The 17,979-nt window shown below is 31.7% G+C and overlaps 2 protein-coding genes across 5 annotated transcripts in view; one reads left to right on the plus strand and one right to left on the minus strand.

The window, feature by feature from the left end:
- The first annotated feature begins 3,922 nt into the window (after nt 1–3,922).
- On the plus strand, nt 3,923–7,384 carry U2A (small nuclear ribonucleoprotein polypeptide A'-like U2A). The gene is made up of 3 exons (XM_040713990.2): nt 3,923–4,259; nt 4,323–4,834; nt 6,959–7,384. Exons 1-3 carry the CDS (start codon nt 4,030–4,032, stop codon nt 6,979–6,981), a joined length of 765 nt encoding a protein of 254 aa, XP_040569924.1. The 5' UTR covers nt 3,923–4,029; the 3' UTR covers nt 6,982–7,384.
- The window catches only part of LOC121119344 (integrin beta-3), a 66,043-nt gene continuing 55,135 nt past the window's right edge, over nt 7,072–17,979 (minus strand). For all 4 annotated transcript variants that reach the window (XM_040713988.2, XM_040713989.2, XM_071889043.1 and 1 more), the window contains 3 exons: nt 8,629–9,522; nt 8,266–8,557; nt 7,072–8,193 (listed from right to left, as the gene is read on the minus strand). In XM_040713988.2, coding sequence (XP_040569922.1) covers nt 7,634–8,193; nt 8,266–8,557; nt 8,629–9,522 — 1,746 coding nt within the window. In that variant the 3' untranslated portion in view covers nt 7,072–7,633. The remainder of the gene's footprint in view (nt 8,194–8,265; nt 8,558–8,628; nt 9,523–17,979) is intronic.

A 17,979-nucleotide genomic window follows, 5' to 3' on the forward strand; every position in this document is an offset into this window, starting at 1 on the left:
TCACAAAGATAATGAAGTGATCACATCGTTTTGGATCAGGATTTTTCAAAAGAATATCATGAATTAATCCTTGACATATAGTAACGGATGATTAACTTAAATAGAGTTCTTTGTATGACAGTCATTTCGAGGAGGTTTGAAGAAGGTGACAAAGATTTCTTCTCATGAAAGTCACGATAATTTTGATAAGGGAATGATTACCTTTTAGCTCCTAAATAAAAGCAACGACAATAGACGAACATCTATCAAGACTTTATCTTCATAAAGTTTATAGAAATCTAAATACTATGTTCATCGGATCCCTCTGATCCCTTGTGGAATGGAAGAAAATGTCGGTGTTTTAATAAGCATTTTTGAGTTCCTTCATATTGTATATTCCTAAAAATCGTTAACTCTCCATCCTACATAGTATTAAAATCATTTATGTTTGTGTGATGTACATCCCGCTTAGAATAACAATGATAAAAACAAATTTATTTAAAAAAAACAGACAAATACAGACTTTAAACATAAAATAACAGTTGTTTATAATTTTGAGTTACGTACATCAAGCTATGTTTAATTCTGATCACAACAGATTCATGGGCTCTAGAGGGGCAGTTTGATTTTTTGCTAATAAGTTGATTTTTTTCATAAGACAAGATCGATTCCCCGCGTCAAAAGTTTTTTTAAGGTATGGGTTGTCGATTCGAAAATGCACCAAAAAAGGAATTATTGTACTAACGGAAAAAGGACAAACATATATTAAATACGAATTAAAAAAGGAATCAGGAAAAGGATTAGCGAGTTAATCGTAGTATGTATTTTTATTATTGTTGAAGAAGGAACATGGCAAGTTAGCAATGACAATGGCAATAAATAAATCACAGGGTCAAACATTTGAAAAAATTGTTTTTTAAGAGTGTCAAAAGGTTTTATTATATTTAGATCAAAATGGTTTTACAACATAAATTTACCTATTATATAATTTTAGTTTATATAAGATTGTTTTAGTTTGGAATTTTAACATAAACAAGGTAAATAAAATCTTTTTAATTTTTAATTGTCTATCTTTAAGATAGCGTGTTCGTGCTAGTATATTTATATAATAATTTATAGTTAGTGATGAAAATTTTGTGTACAATTGGCATGTTAGAAAAAACCGAAAATCAAGTTGACGATACCATCCGAATCTCCTTTCAATGGGGTCGTAATTTATTTTTATGAGTAAAATAAACTTAACGCATTTTAAATGTAGGAAGTAAGTCTTTGGTCGATCCTTTAACTGAGTGAATTCCAGTTTGAGATGCTTTATTGGATGAAATGTTGCGCTCACCAGATATTGTTTTCCATTTTAATAACTATTCTCCGAATGAAATTAGATTTTTGAATTGTTGTATTCTTCGATCATTAGAAATAGGTTTTCTACTGCCATCCCTTAATTTTATATGAAAATGTTTCGATGTAACTTTGCAATTCTCTGTTATTTTTACCATAATGATTTAAAGCCTCTATAGTTGATTCATAAAATTTTTAGTTATAAGTTAACTTATTTTTCTATAGGATATGGATAAATTACTTAATTAGATAATTTATGCACGTATTTAATGTCCATGCTTATTTCCTTTTCAAAGATAGGTTTAATGCCGTATAATTTTGCAGGTAAAGTATTTTTATTTTTTTTGAAAACATGGGAAGTCAAAATTTCGACGGCATAAAAAATTCTTATAGAAATTAGTGAAAATATGCACTGGGTCAAATGTGAATATTCCCCCATCATTTTAAAAAGGATTTTTAATATTAGGAGCCTTAATTGATAATTTATCCAAGTATAATAAGTAGAATATATATGTATAAATAATTTATATACTGTACAGTATAATATTATCTCCTTCTATTCAATATTTTTTGTATGACAACCTGTAAAATATTAAAAAGAGTGCATACTCCTTCTCTAAAGCGTTCCCTAGATTTTCGGTTTCTTTTTTTTAAATGCCCATTGTTCACAGGATTTTCATCACTAACTATATGCTTGAGTGTTTACTATTTTTCAAAGTTAAAACTCACGAAGTAACTATCGACGTATACAAACATAGATAAGTAATTATGGATTTTTTATTTATTCCTCAATTTATATAATTAAATTTTTTCAAGAACAAGATACAAATGGGGATAAATATACATGGTTTTTAAATTTTTGAATGATCAATAAATTAATTCATGAATTCAGACTTTTGAAAGTTTTTATTCAATTTTGATCTTGAATGACTTGTAACAATAAATTTTTTGTGTCTTTTATCTTAATCATACGTTTATATGATGATATTTGAGTTAATTATAGGCTTATTATTCAAATTAGTAGGATGAACCAAGATACTCAACAGTTTTAACAATAGTTTAAAACCTCTATTTGATTTAAGATACTTATATTGCCCCGATAAGGCCTCTTTCAAATAAAATCTATTAATATTCAATTATTTTATTGTGACAATTCATTTTAGGTATTTTATTTTACGATTTGCTGCGCCTAAAAAGGGTTAATAAGAATTATTTGTTGATAGAAATTGACGATAATTTGACAAAAAATACAAATAGAATTGATAAAAATCATTCCAGCTTCCTTTTGGGTTGATGGGACACATATCATAAACATAATATGTGTATTTGGCTATTGGAATAATCTGGCTATGAATCAACTATAGCTAGCTAGAATTATCTTTTTCTAATTTTAGCTAGACCCCTATAAGAAGTCACGAGATTTCAGTGGCCCTTGTGACAGATATCAAATGTCCCAAAAAGAACTTATTACAATAAATGAATGCAAAAAAAATCATTTTATTGAGCTTAATTATTATGAAAAATTGAATAAAGCCTCAATTTTTGCAAATTGATCCAAACAGTACGAAGTCGCAATAGATTAATTGGACAACATATAGTTACTCAAAGAATCTTAACTGAATTGAATTATCGAGGGTTTTATTAGACCAATTTTGGAATGTGAAGACTTGCAACTTAAAAATTTTATATGGTTTGAATTAAATACCGAAGAGAGGCGCATTTCTAAAGACTTAAACTTTGATTCTGCGTCCCAAATTTTGACATCTTTCTCCTTCAACTTCTTATTTAACTCCTTTATAGACTCCCAAATTGGATTTATATGTTGATGTTTTACCTCAGGAGAAATATCTGTAATACAACATACAATTATAATTTTCTAATAAGTAACTAATACAAAAAAATATAATTATACGAAGTTTCATCTTCTATTGTTGATGAAATTAGATTCATGTCCACTAAGTCTATTTCTCTATTTTCGGAAGTAGGAGGTTCCAAATAAGGAGTAAAGTATGTATGATCCTGAAATTATGTAGATCTTTTTTACCTAAAATTCGAAATAAAAAAGTTCCTTGAGATTTCCTTAATTATTAAATTTTCTTAGGATCAGCATTGTTCTCCCGAATGAAAATGGGTTTGTTTGAGTTTTTTTGTGAGGTTTGGAATTATAGGTTTTAGATGTTTAAGCAATGTTGGAATGACTTTAGAGTTGGAATGATTTATTTCTTCAAAATGTTTAGAGCACAATCGAAAATTATATTATGGTTTCCAAAGATTTCCTTTCATTTTTAGGACCCATTGCCTTCCAAGGAATTTGTCACATGGAAATGTAAAAAGTGTCATCCCCTCAGCTCAAGAACGATTCTTGTAATCCACGGCGCACGACAAGAGGGCATACTTGGGGTATTTTAACAAAATATATCGTCTTTGTTGGGTTCTTCACCTAAAATATATTATTAAATTTTGAATGGTTTGGGCTGTAACACAAACACATGAGAAAGTCAGCTATCGTCAAAACAGATAGCTCCGTGACGCAACTCTAGTCATAGGCTATGACTCATAGCCTATAGGGCTCTGCTTCTAGCTAGATAGAAGAAGAATTTCGGCTAAAAAGGGAGAATGAAAATAAACAAATAATATAATTAAGACTGGCCGGTTCTGGAGGTAGTGGTGTGAGTTGTGTACATTGCTTTATTCAAATCAAATAACTTAATCATGGTTAAGCTGACGCCGGACTTGATCGAAGGTTCCGCACAATATATTAATCCGGTTCGAGATCGTGAACTGGATCTACGCGGCTATAAAATCCCAGTAATTGAAAATTTAGGAGCCACGTTGGATCAATTTGATTGCATTGATTTTTCGGACAACGAAATTCGTCAATTGGATAACTTCCCATTCCTTCCAAGACTCAAAACCCTTTTCTTCAACAACAATCGCATCATGTAATTAATATTAATAATGACGGTCATTTGTATTATGTTAATGTTAATTGTTTATCCCATCAGCCGCATTGGAGATAACATCAATGAGAGTCTTCCCAATCTCAATTCCCTTATTCTCACGAATAATTCTCTTCAAGAGCTGGCGGATCTTGAAAGACTTGCAAAAATCAAAAGTTTGACTAATTTATCCCTCATGTCCAATCCCGTCATATCCAAGCCTGATTATCGCCTTTACCTCATCCACAAGCTTCCTAATCTTAGAATGCTTGACTTTAGAAAAGTCAAACTAAAAGAAAGGGAAGAGGCTAAGGCCAAATTTAAGTCCGAAGAAGGCAAAAAAGTGCTTAAAGAGATCAAGAAAAGAGCCGCCAAGACCTTTACTCCGGGAGCTCCCCTTGCAGATGAATCTAAAAAGGAGAATCAACCACATGGGCTCAATCCAGATCAAATTCGTAACATTAAAGCTGCTATTGCTAGAGCAACGACGTTAGAAGAAATTGAACGCCTTAACCAAATGCTAAGAACGGGACAAATTCCCGGCACCTATAGTAATGGATCAGCAACGCATGGAAAAGGTAATAAGTTTTGATATTCTATATATTCGTATTTATTCCCTGATACTTACAGCCACGAAGCTTTTCTACCTCTGAAGGCTTAACGAATTCGTATTGCATTCTTTATATAAGAAATAATAAAGTCTTATAGGTTCCTTGAATTAGCCATTCAAGCATAAATCAAATTATATCTTCATGGCAGTCTGAGGTTGATGAAAATCTCTCTGACGGATATTCAATATTATATTGTTTTCTGGAAGAAATGAAAAATCGGTTTTTCATATTTAAATAGTATCACAATCCACTTTACATTAAAGACATATATATTTTTTTTTTTGAAAAGTTATAACTTCATGATTAATTTCTTATTGATAAAATATTCAATTTTCTTTGCTTTGAGGTATTCACCAAGTTCTTTTCTCTTTTCCATGTTGGGTAATGAGTCATAATATAGATATATTCAGAGTACTTATGTAGGATAGTTGTGAGATTAATTTACTAGAATTTTCATTAACCCTTATCTGTCCTGTTGAGTGACCAAATTTGATGTCTTATCTGATTTAGGCATCTTTGAGTTGAAAAGGAAAATAAATATGTTACATTGGAGGCTTGGTCCATTTTTGATTTGTGGGCCGAGACGTGTTATATTATGTTACGCTGGCCAGAAACATTTAAGAATTATAAATGTATCCATTTCTGCCGATTTCTGCGTGACAAATACGTAGCGCAAGAAAATAAGTGATTCTAATTAATTCATGGTATTACATATGTATAATTATTAATTGATATTGAATTATGTACATATATTGAATTTTAATGTTAGGTCAAAGTAGTTTTTAATTATAATGAATAATGATTAGATGATAAACCAATTAATTCTTACAACTGGTCATGATATTTTTATTGAAATCATATGACTAAATTCTAACGGATAGAAAACGTTTAATACGTTTTGTACACAATTTGTAATTACATGTTGCAAAAGTACTCTTTAAAAGATGCATAAATATCAACTAGTTAATTAGATAAGAAGGAAAAATAACCCAATAATTTGCCTACTAAATACACCGCTTTGGGAAGATAGGAATGGTTAGAATAAGGATCCTGTTTATATCCATCAGTACTTTTCAAATGCGGATAAGAGCATTTCTGAATATGATCCTATTTTTAGCGATGCGAAAATGGTCGAAATCACTATTGTCTTATTCTTTTGTAATTGTTCATTATCATAACAAGAGCTAATTCAATCAATCAACGTTCAAAATACATATATAGGAAAATAAGTAGTTAAATTGACAGCTACCAAAAATACATAATACGTTTTTATGTAAGTAAGATAACGCCGTTGGTACTATTGACTTAATAAATAATACCCTTGTTAACATAAGCATCATGCTATATAACTTTGAATGGATTGATGTGAATATTGGCTAAATTGGAGCGACAATAAATTTAAAAAACAAATATTATGGTATGAGCAAGAAATGAACATGGACCTATGGAGTATGGTATATATAGTATAAAGGTCATTCAGAAAAAATAAATTTTAAAATAAGTCCTCAAGGAATATCTTTTCTAAATTTCTTTCTTTTTTAAATGCCTCCCCCCCAAAAAAAAAAAAAAAAAAAAAAAAAATCATATGTTTGATTGATATAATAGTACATATTGTTGGAACATTTATATAAAACATTATCTGAAAATCGATGCATTAAAATAAAGGGTTTGTTAATGCATCTTTAGGTGTAGTAAAAAAGTCGAAGAAACACAGCTTACAAATTTATGAAGGAAAAACGGCTTGTACCATTGTTCTTTTGGTTCATTCTTTAAAACATCGTGATGGTGTTAACATCTTGCTCTGGATAATGAATTCCTGCCTTCTTTTGTTGTTATTTTTCAAAAATACTTAATAAAATAATAATTTATTCGTATCTATATAATGTTTTCCCTACTCTAAAACTAGTTTAAATGTTGAAGGTTTTCCTCTCTATATCAGTAATACGTTTTCCTTCTTGAATATCATTTCAATTGCATTTTTTTATGTTTGCTTGATTAGTAGCATAATTCTCGCCCGCCTTCTCCTTGTGCTCTACAAAATGAACATCCCTATTTATCCCTAGTATTAAAATCTTTTTTGTTTAATTGCAGATGAAGAAATGGATGAAGAATAATACTACTACATCATCCCATATGCCTAATAATTAATTATTATCATAGCCAAACCAACAACTTTTTCTCTTGATGTACTTACTTAAACATTATAAGCTTCAAATATTAAAAATTTATTGTTCACATCCATAAAAATATAAACATACATTTATTGATATAATAATATATATTGTTTAACAAAATATATAAAACATTGACTAGAAATCCATTCCTTAAAATAAAGGGTTAGTTAATGCATTTTTAAGTACATAATATTCTTATATAGTAATGATTGATTACATTGTCTTTAATTATTTTTCTACAATGTATGGTGTAAAAAAAAAGAGCACATGATATAATATTATGAATATTCTTTGTCTGGATTATCACCAATGATTTTGAAATATATAAAATATTTTTTGTTGATATAATTTATAAATTGATAATAATAATAAGGGCAAAAAGGAGGATTCAACAAACAACATACATAATATGTATTTGGCAGTTACGAAATCGAAATAGTCTCTCGATGTATTATCGATGCATTTTATTCTCCAAGGCAATAAATTTAAAAAAATCATCTTGAATCTTGGTTCTTCAAAAAAATATGTATTTATGTACATAGTAGGTATAAAGGCAGTAGAATGTACATCAGACACTTTTTACTACTATTATTCAGCTAACTTTTGAAGGATTGAATAATGGATTCTGTACTGTTGTGGTAGCTTGCTTAAAAATAGGATTTGAATGAGCAGGTAACTTGACTTGTGCTCTATCAGCTTCAAATTTTGCATATTCTCTTCTATCACTAATTGTAGTAAAAGTCTTCCATAAAAGTAATGTGAAGATACCTATGAGAACAATAGCTCCAATAATCCCAAGTATGAGTCCCCAAATATTCGGCTCTGGTGGACACTTTAGCTTAGGAGTATCTGTTTTTTCCCGGTATTTGGGATCTGTAAAATGAAATAGCACATGGAAATAGGAACGATGTAGCTGAAAAGGCTGATCTTTTTTAGAAGGTGGAGCACGAATGCTCTCCTTTTTCTCCGTGTATGAAAATGAATATTCACAGTCCTTGAATGTAAATGTACAATTTTCATAGGAGTTCAAAATGTCTTCTATAAATTTTTCCTCGTACTCAACAGCATAGAGTGCCTTCTCGGCATCGATATCACTTTGACAAACGGGGGAACAATCTCTCTCGTGGCTCTCGGTGAAAAAAGCCATACATTCTGAAATAGAAAAGAGAGAATAAAACATTTTTGCAAATTTAAGGGATGTTAATTAATCATATTCTCTCTTACCGACACAGCTTCTTAACGTGGAACATGTACTTTGACAAGTATCACAATATTGGCAGTATTCCCCGTAATGACCATCTGTTGTACAAATGCATTTATCACACGGGCACACTCCATGTCCAGAGCAGATCTCTTCTCCTGGGGCATGCAAACATTTATTAGGATCCCCTTTATAACAACCACAATTTTCCTCGGTCCAATTATCATCGCAAAAACATTCACCACAGGTGCATTCACCATGGCCAGAACAGAGTCGCCCATTATTGTCGGTTTCGCAAGCAGTATTATCGCAAACCTTATATGAATACGAAAATAATCTATATATTAAAAAAAGTAAATTCAACGTATGATCATTCTACAACTTACGACTTCACAATAACTTCCACTAAAGACAACTCCAGGTCTAGACACTTTACATTCGCATGTACCACAAACACAATCACCTCTTCCAGTGCATGGAGGGACTAGAATAGATGTATTAAAGGGCCGGCAACTCATACTTTTCATATCTAACGTTCCTTCACATTCACAACGTAATCCAAAATAGCCTGGGCAGCAGGAACATTCCCCACAAATTAAACGACCTCGTCCGCTACAGAGATCAGATGACCCACAGCTCATAACAGGAGAATAAGTAGCAGCTGCAGCTGCAGCACATGAACACTCACAAAGTGGCTCAACTTCAACTATCAGCCGATCATCTAATCCGACAGGAGATACATCAAATGTCTCTGGAACACACCCCACGGGCTTCACAGACATTCGAAACTTGACAGATGTACCCAATTCCATTCCCAAACATTCTTCTCTTCCGTTTCCAAGTTCACATCGATTTCGAAACTTGGTTTTAATGTTATCAGATGAGGTTTCGTGTATTTTAAAAGAAGTAGTGATGGACTCATAGGCCTCTCGAATTAGCTCCACTATGTTGGATGAATCTTTAGAGAGGGTACCAATTCTTGAGCCAATGATATGTTCAGTTAGAGTTTGGTACAAGTGATACTGATCCTCAGTTACAGCCCATATAATGTTCACAGAATGCTCTTTGGCTAAATTGGCAATGTGTCCGATGCTAGGATAATCCAAAATTTTGGAATGGGTGTAAAAACCAGAGTTGTTCAAGTGACAGATACCGTCATTTGGAGTCACAATACCTCCCAGTTTTCCATCCATTGCAATATGAAAATTGGTATCTGTTGTAAAAATAACAACTCTTCGAGATTTAGCTCTCCAACCAATTTGATCATCACAAACCATGACCTTAAAGGAGAGACATAAATAATAATTGAAATATTAATAATTTTAACCACAGTCATACATATTTTATTTTTTTTAAAGAGATGAATATATATCAAAAAATACAATTTAATTTCAAATTATAGTCTATAATATGAGATTCATTTGAATTAATTTTGAGGCAATAAAGGCGTAAGTACAAACTTAAGTATCGGTACGTATATTAATTAATTTTGATTACTAAGGATTGTACAAAAACCACTTAATTTAAGCTCCTCATGTACTTAAAAACACCTTGCAATAGATACTACAAAAATAGGGTTTGCTATTTGTTAAAGTTAACCAAATCCAAAATGATTGTAGATCACTAGTTTTGGTTTTATATTTGTAAGAATATCTTAAGATATATTTATCCTGTGCCATCAAAAACCATAGCCCTCTGTTGGGTTAAAGTTACGGATATATTTGTTATATTTGACTGGAAAAACTAGTTATACGAGCTTATTCCGTAATTTAAGTAGTAATTAAATTGAAAAGGACTTTTATGTCGTTTGGTAAGACATCTGAGTTACCATGGAATATCAAGGAATATAACAGGATGAGTGAAAATGTTGTCAGTGACTACATTGAGGATTTATCTAAAATATTTGATATTGTTGGATGTTTTTAATTCAAAAATATACCTCGGCATGTTTTTTAAAAGCAGCAATTGTACTTTTGAACCCTAAAAAAATCCAAAAAATGAATTTATATTTTATACAGGCTTGTAAGCATTTTTCTTTTTTAGCCTACCGTTTAGTGTTCAATTAATAAAGTAAAAATAAATAGAATGGGTTTACAAGCTATATGTAAGGCTGAATTGGTAGGTTATTTTATAAAAGGTTAGTGAAATAAAATTATACAGCTGATAACAGGTTTTTATTTCAGGAATAGTCATAGTTTGGAAAAAATTTGGAACTATCCAAACAAATCTACGTTAGAAGAATTTCATTCAATAAACTAATAAATTAGCTTTGATTCATTTGGTTCAAATAGGGTGTTAGGAATTACAGATCAGGCTTCTAGTTTTAAGGTTGATTGATAATAAAGATTTTAAGATAAGATAATTTCATACATATGTTATAATTTTTATGGATTTGATCTTAGCCAAACTCCAACAAATAAAATTTTCCACACCACTTCAGAGTATTCAACTATCATTAGCGTTCAACTACTAAATGGACCAGATATGGTTCCAATATTAAAGATGTGAAATCGGAAAATATTGTAACGACTCAAAATAGGATTTTGAAAATTTTAATAACTCCATTCAAATGACTTAATAATTTATTTATGACTCAATATTGAAAATTATTATATGCCTACTCCATACCTGTTAAATCAAATTGTATCAGATAATCAATATTTATGGACTAGTTCGTTGAGACATATCCATATATGTACCTATTAGTAATACAGAGTTTAGTATTTTTGACAACCCGCCCCACTACTATAACAAGTTTAAAATACTTCCCAAGTTGTGGTCAAATGTGTTTTTTTTTAAAAGATTTTGATTGATACAATAAGACTCCACCCGACAATTTTTTTGGATTATAAAAATATGATTTTGGTCATATGTATCCCTGATTGCACACAAAACAAGTTCAAAAGGCTTGAAATGTAAAAAAAAAAGTATGTAAGAATGACTACTTCTATTGTGTCAATTTTTCGACATATTTATCAAGAATTTGTGGTGTCGAAGATATAATATATATACATGAATTGATTTAGCAACATCCACAAACGTTTTATATTAACAGTAGTTCAAATACTAAACGAAACGTATTCAAAACATCTTAAAGCATACATGTTTGAAACCTTTTTAAACCTGTATGTAATATAAAGTACAAAACGGCTGCGACATCCACTCTCTACGCTAGAATCAAATAACTAAATGAAATAATTTGTAAAAAATAAAGTAGTAATTGTTCTTTATTAGGATATTATATAGGAAAATCCCAAGATTTAATGAATTTTCTAAACTAAAATCCAAGAACCCAAGATGATATTGTAAAACTCAATATCTGGGTGACTCCCAAGCACTGACATCCTTGATACATGTACGAAATATGTGATAACCCACAGTTATTTTCTAATGCTAGTGCAGAAGTACTCTTGCTTTTAGTCGGATTTGGAATTAATGGAATTTCCAGACAGAGGAAAATGAGCATAGCTTCTTTTCCAATAGCTCAAAATTGACAAAGTAAACGTGATAAAATTCATAAATTAAGGACTACAAAATACTTATCCGCTTTAAGTATCGATACACAAGGTTGACTTTTAACCTGCAGTATTGTGTTGGGCTCATAATTTTCAAAACTCTTACTGGTCGGATTCAAAATTTCAATATTACTTTTTTAACATGTACATAATAACTTTTTTCATAAAACTAACTGACATACATTTTTTTGGTTGCAAATTTCGCGATTTCAGTGCTAGTTTTCAAAAGTAAACTTAATTATATTTATGGAAGGAATATAATATTCGGCGCCACTATGAAAGTCACCACGGCGTGAAATATGACACATTAAAAGGAAAAATGAGAACAGATAAGATCAATGAGTTTCTTGAGGGTTTGAGGAAACAGCAGTAAACCTTTGGCCGGATTTTGAAAGTAAGTGAAGCTTCAGTAAAGGGCAGCTATCTAATTGTCAATGAAATAGTATTAGCATCAAAGCCATACTCTGACGGTAATTTTGTTAAAAGATGCATGATGAGGCATGATGAACTCGTATGTCCCGAGAAACGACAAGCCTTTGGCAATATCAACCTGACGAAGAACACGATAGCAGAGAGGATTTCGAAACTATCGGAAGATTGGATTAGTCAATTGAAGCAAAGAGTTGGGTGTTTCATTGGATTTTCCGTTGCAATTGACGAGAGCCCTGACATCATGGATGTGGCTCAATTGTCGATATTTATTCGTGGTGTTCATAATATATTGACAGTTACTGAAGAATTTGTTGAGTTGGCGCCCATGATGGAGACAACAACAGCTGAAGACATTTTTTTGTCTGTCGTAGCTGTATTGGACAGAGTGAGAGTGGGCTGGTCGCGCGCTGTTAGCATTTCTACAGACGGCGCACCATCTATGATCGGGAAAAAGGTAGGGGTCGTGACAAAGTTCAAAGCGAAAGTGCAAGTACACAATGGAGGAGATCGCTTCTAGGCATTCCATTGTATTTGGCACCAGGAGGCATTATGTTGTAAGTCCTTGAAAATGGACTTACGTTACGGAGGTGGTTGTTCGAACTGTAAATTTATCCGAGTTAGAGGGCTAAACCATCGTCAGTTTGAGACCTTTCTTCGTGACAGGAACATTACACACAGCCTGCAATATCACAGTGAAGTGAGATGGTTAAGCCAACCCGCTGTGTTGATGCATTTCTATGATCTACTAGAGGAGATCATTTCATGCAAAGAAACATAATTGATCTTTCAGAATCTAGTGAATTACTTTTGAAATACGGTTTGTCACACAAAGCCAACATAAAATAAATCTTCTTAGAGCGTATAGAAGGAGTATTCGTGTCCGACTCGATTTATACTGATCCTTTCACTCCAATATTAGAAAAACAATACAATTGTTATTGTTGAGTCTGGTAGTGTCAATTCACTCAAAGCCATGATAAGTGCTGCTGTTTCTGTCAACACTGGTTATTAAGCTGGAGTAATAAGACAAATTGAAAAAAATAAATGCAAATATCAAAAAAATATGTTTACTCCATATGAATGAATTGTCATGCAGAATAATTTTCGAATTTTATTATGAGTTTTTAAACCTAAATAAATAAATAATTCTTATATTTGGTTAACTTGAGCAGAATTCCTATATATAGCATGACTTAACCTTTGATATGACAGATGACTAGCTATTAAATCTATACAAGTTCAAGATTAAAGGTTATTTTCAAATATAAAATTTTTAAAAGGCTTCAAAATTGAATCTGAACATTCAGAAAATTTGAAAACAAATTATAAAAAAGTTTTTAGCTAGACTATATTAAAAAAATATGAAGGTCAAATTGAGAGAATAAAATCAAGTATTTCATTTTATTCCGGAATCATAGGCTGGATGTGAACAAATGTGAATTATGAATGCACGGAAATACTTTTTCAATAACTTTTTCAGTCAAATATTATTTTTTGATTAAATATGTATAGTGTACCTATATAAATACAAAACCGATTGTTAAATAAATTCGAAATTTTTACTCATCAATTTATAAAATCTGTTGCCCATAATAATAATAATAATTCCTTCTCCACTCAATTTGATCATTCTATGAAGTTTCATACCCAAACTTGGACCACAAAAAAGATATTGGTTTTTGATGTTAAGAAACAAATTTATATTAAAATATTAGTATCAATTCAAAATCACAATCCATGATAATTTTGAATTATGTTAACTTAATCAAATAGCAAGCTCTTTACTAAACAAGTATGAACCTAGAATTACTAAACAAATGTAAAGTAATCCATCTATGAACCTAATTAGTAATTCCATTTTTTTATTATTATATGAAATACTAACTTTTGAACATGTAGATACTTATGAGTCATTTCACCTAAAAGCTTTCAAACTTGTGAAAATTTTCAATTTACATATCTCATAATTAGTTGTTCTTTCACAGAATGTAAAAAATAATAAGATGTGAATATCTTGAAAATATGAAATTTACAAATATTGAGCATAATTGAATTATTATTAAAATTAAAGTGAAAGTGCATGTAGCTTAATTTTGTCATCTTGAGACGATCCAAATTTTTAGAATTATACTTTATTACTCCACTATCGGTAAACAAACTATTTAGTTTTGAAATGTATCCTGAGAACCCTTTTTTTGGGAAAAAAATCCTTCAATACAGGTTTTGAACGACCCTTTTCTCCCCATAAAACATTGTACGGGTTAGGTATTATTTGCAATCCATTTGTGATTTATTGAAGCACTTCATACTTGATAATAATTAATATTCATCATCACTGTCAACTCAGCAATATGCTTAATAGATAATGTTAGAAATGATGTGAAGTTATGAGCATTAAAAAACCCCTATCAAAAAATATAAAAATATTGCCACAAAAAACAAAAGCCATAATTTTATTTCTCCAATTTGAATAATTTGTCCAGGTGATGTTTTGTTCTTGAAAACGCGACCCAGGTGTTAAAGAATCGAGGCAAAGACTGATTTTGAGAACCTCATCACTTGCTCTTAATGCAGACAACAAAATATTCAACATTAGAGAATGTTGAACAAAGTATTTACAATGTACATACATTCATCTTCCTATTACGCTGACTCGACTTCTATTAAACTTTTAACATGATTGAATAGTATATGTATTTATATTTTATACTATAATTATTATGGTACTATGATAACATCATGTTAAATTCAAACTCATTCATTGATTTAAATATAGGCAAATATATGTTATATAAGTAGGCACAGTTTATCTCTCGGGATCCCAGGATTTCTAAGTATTTTATATTTATTTTCCCGGGAAATCAAAAAATTACTTATTAGTTATTTTATAATTAAGTTTAAGTAACATTTCAGGGTTCTCAGATTTTATAAAAAAAAGAGTGATATGGATTGTAGTGATGCACAAGCTGAATTTTAGTCCAAGGGTCGGATTTTGTATTTTTCTAATTCTACAACCCCAGCTCCGCCAAAAATTTATTTTTTCACCACGTACCATATAACTTTTTTTCTTGCCAGTCCGACCAGATAAAAGAATTCAAAAAAGTGGGAATTGCACGCTCTAAAAAACTAAACTGTGAACTATTCGCGATAATGATACATACTCTGAACATGATAATTCAGAGTGGGTACACAAAAATGGCAGTATCAAAAATTACGAAAAACGCGATTTCTATTGAATCATGAAAAATCGACTGAAAACCAATTTAAGATATGTTTAAATACTATATGCAACAATATTTTTTAATCAATTCCTTTTTTGTTCAATTATTCATTTTATAAAAAAATTCTGTTCACAATTCATTCGTTCATTTTTTCCCCGTTTATTTGTTCATTTTTCCGTATAATCGTTCATTTTTGAATTATTTATTTAATATAAAAAGCCCAACCTACAAATACTCATTAATTAATACCCTTTTTGTTTTCCCAAAATGATAGTTGGGCAAAGTTGGAAATACCGCTGCGACCTGGTCGGGTATTAATTGTTTATTGTCAAGCCCAGTCGGGTTTTATTTTTTTACTTTCGTGCAGAATTTTTTTGGAGAGACCTCTGATTGGTTTATAATAGCTTTGCTGATTTTTTCAAAACCCCATAAATTCCTCTTGTGAGCTCATCTCTTATGTACCCACAGTGATCTTAGTTTGTATATAATGTTAACCTCTCCAGAAAAGTGGCTTCTTTTTTTATTTTTTTATTGTTAGAAACATTTATACAAGACTTTGGTGTATGTGTGTTGGGGGGACTTGATCAGTTAAGAACTGCATTTCTTAGTGTGAAAATAATAAGCGTATATCAACGTTATATTTACGCGTGCAGTTGTAATATTTATAATTGATTTTTTAACCCTTGGGTACAGTTTTGGTTTGTACATATTTCACCTTTATCTTTCACATGGACTATTGATGTATTGAAGGAGGATCCCACTAAGTGGATCAATCGTCTCCCCAACTACTACCAACTACCTTTTGACAGAGGGAATTAAAGCCAGGAGGCTCAAGAGGTGCAAAAAAATTGTCAATGGGTCAATTGTGAAATTTTTTCTCAGACAAGAAGATTTTCACAGTTGATCAATTCCACAGCAGCCAGAACGATCACTGGCTTTCAGCAACAAAAGAAGAAGTCCAAGGGTTGTACCACACCAAATATCCGGCCCAATCAATGGTCCATTACGTTGTAATGAAGATACCTCAGTTATTTTTCAAAGTTGTACAGAAAATCGGCCAGGAGGCCTGCTATAAGGTGCTTAGGTACACCATCTTGGCGTGGCTGCAGGCCAACTACTTTGAGGGTAACTACGCATGGACTCAGGACGCAACCCCTCTAACACGTCCGTCAAGTCCCAAAAGTTCTGCGCAGATAACATGGTTTGATTCTGGTCCAAAGAGATATGACCCCCTTCCTTACCAGATTTGACCCCATTGGATTTTTCTATATGGAGCACCTTGGAGAGGGAAACGTTTAGGACCTCACGCCCAAATGTGGACTCACTGAAGTCTTCAATAGTGGATGTATGGACAACTTGTCAGAGGAGTTTGTCATCAACTACTGCATGGCATTCAGGCGACGTGTAAAGACTGTGATTGATAATAAAGGTGGCCATATTGAGTTTAAATTTTGTCTACATGTTTTGTTAACATTATTTTTTTTACCTAATACTGAAAATACGAAACTTTTGATGTATTTGTTCAGAGACTCCTAGAAAAAAAAGAACTAGCGATAAAAAAAAATCAACAGACAGGTGCAGTCAATGTTACTTCCCATTTCCATGTTTTATTCTTGTGAAGTTAAATTTTACTGATCGAATTGTGTATGATTTTTGGACCTTGGAAACTTGTACATTATTGTTCTTAACCTAAAATGCTGGAGAAGATTACACGTACGAAGACTGGGAAGCTTAGCCGATTCCTCTGTCTTAATTTCACCTTGAAATGAGGAGGGGATTCTTCTTCAGAGTCCACATACAAAGGAAAGATTCAAAAAGTAAAGTTTAACTCCCAAGTCCCAGGCATGATACACAATTAATTTTATTGGTAGAGGATCCCATTCAAGAGGGAGGCTACTCTTATCTTCATACAGTGGGATTCTAGGCAAGATTTCCATTGTATCAAATATATCCCTCATTTAGTCATTTATTTTGTAGAGACATTGACAGGATTCGGGGTCCCCATTCAAGTTTTCATACGACTTGATTAACAACCAAAGTGAATTTGCACAACCTGTATCGAGCAAGTTTAATAGAAATACAAGGTTAGACCATCATGTAATCGGGCTTGCTAGAATTTTCAATCTAATGTTTTGTAGCGAGGTCTCCTGTAAGCAGGACCGGGCACGTGCAAACATGAATTCAAATACGCGTACAACATGGGTTTATTGAAGAAAATGCAACGTGTTTGGTAAGATAATAAGTAATAACTAATAACTATTAGTTACTTTCTGGACACCAAAATTATTGTGTTTTGTAATTTTGATCATGCCCACTACGTGTTGTCCTCCAGGGTATAGAACAGGCTATGCCAACGAACCACAACAGTCTGGGGTTACAATCCATCTGCGGCCCAACAAAGAGAGAATCTCCGGACTTAATACCGCCTGGTAGAGAGCCATTCCAAGAGAAAAAGATCTGAAGAAGACGGATTAGGCACCATCCAAAAGATCAAAGCTGTGTTCCCTGCATTTCAACGACTCTGATTTCATCTGTGAGTCTAAAAGAAGTCAGACTCATGGCAAGGCTC

Source organism: Lepeophtheirus salmonis, chromosome 6, assembly GCF_016086655.4.
Source record: "Lepeophtheirus salmonis chromosome 6, UVic_Lsal_1.4, whole genome shotgun sequence".
In the NCBI taxonomy this organism is placed as follows: Eukaryota; Metazoa; Arthropoda; class Copepoda; order Siphonostomatoida; family Caligidae; genus Lepeophtheirus; species Lepeophtheirus salmonis.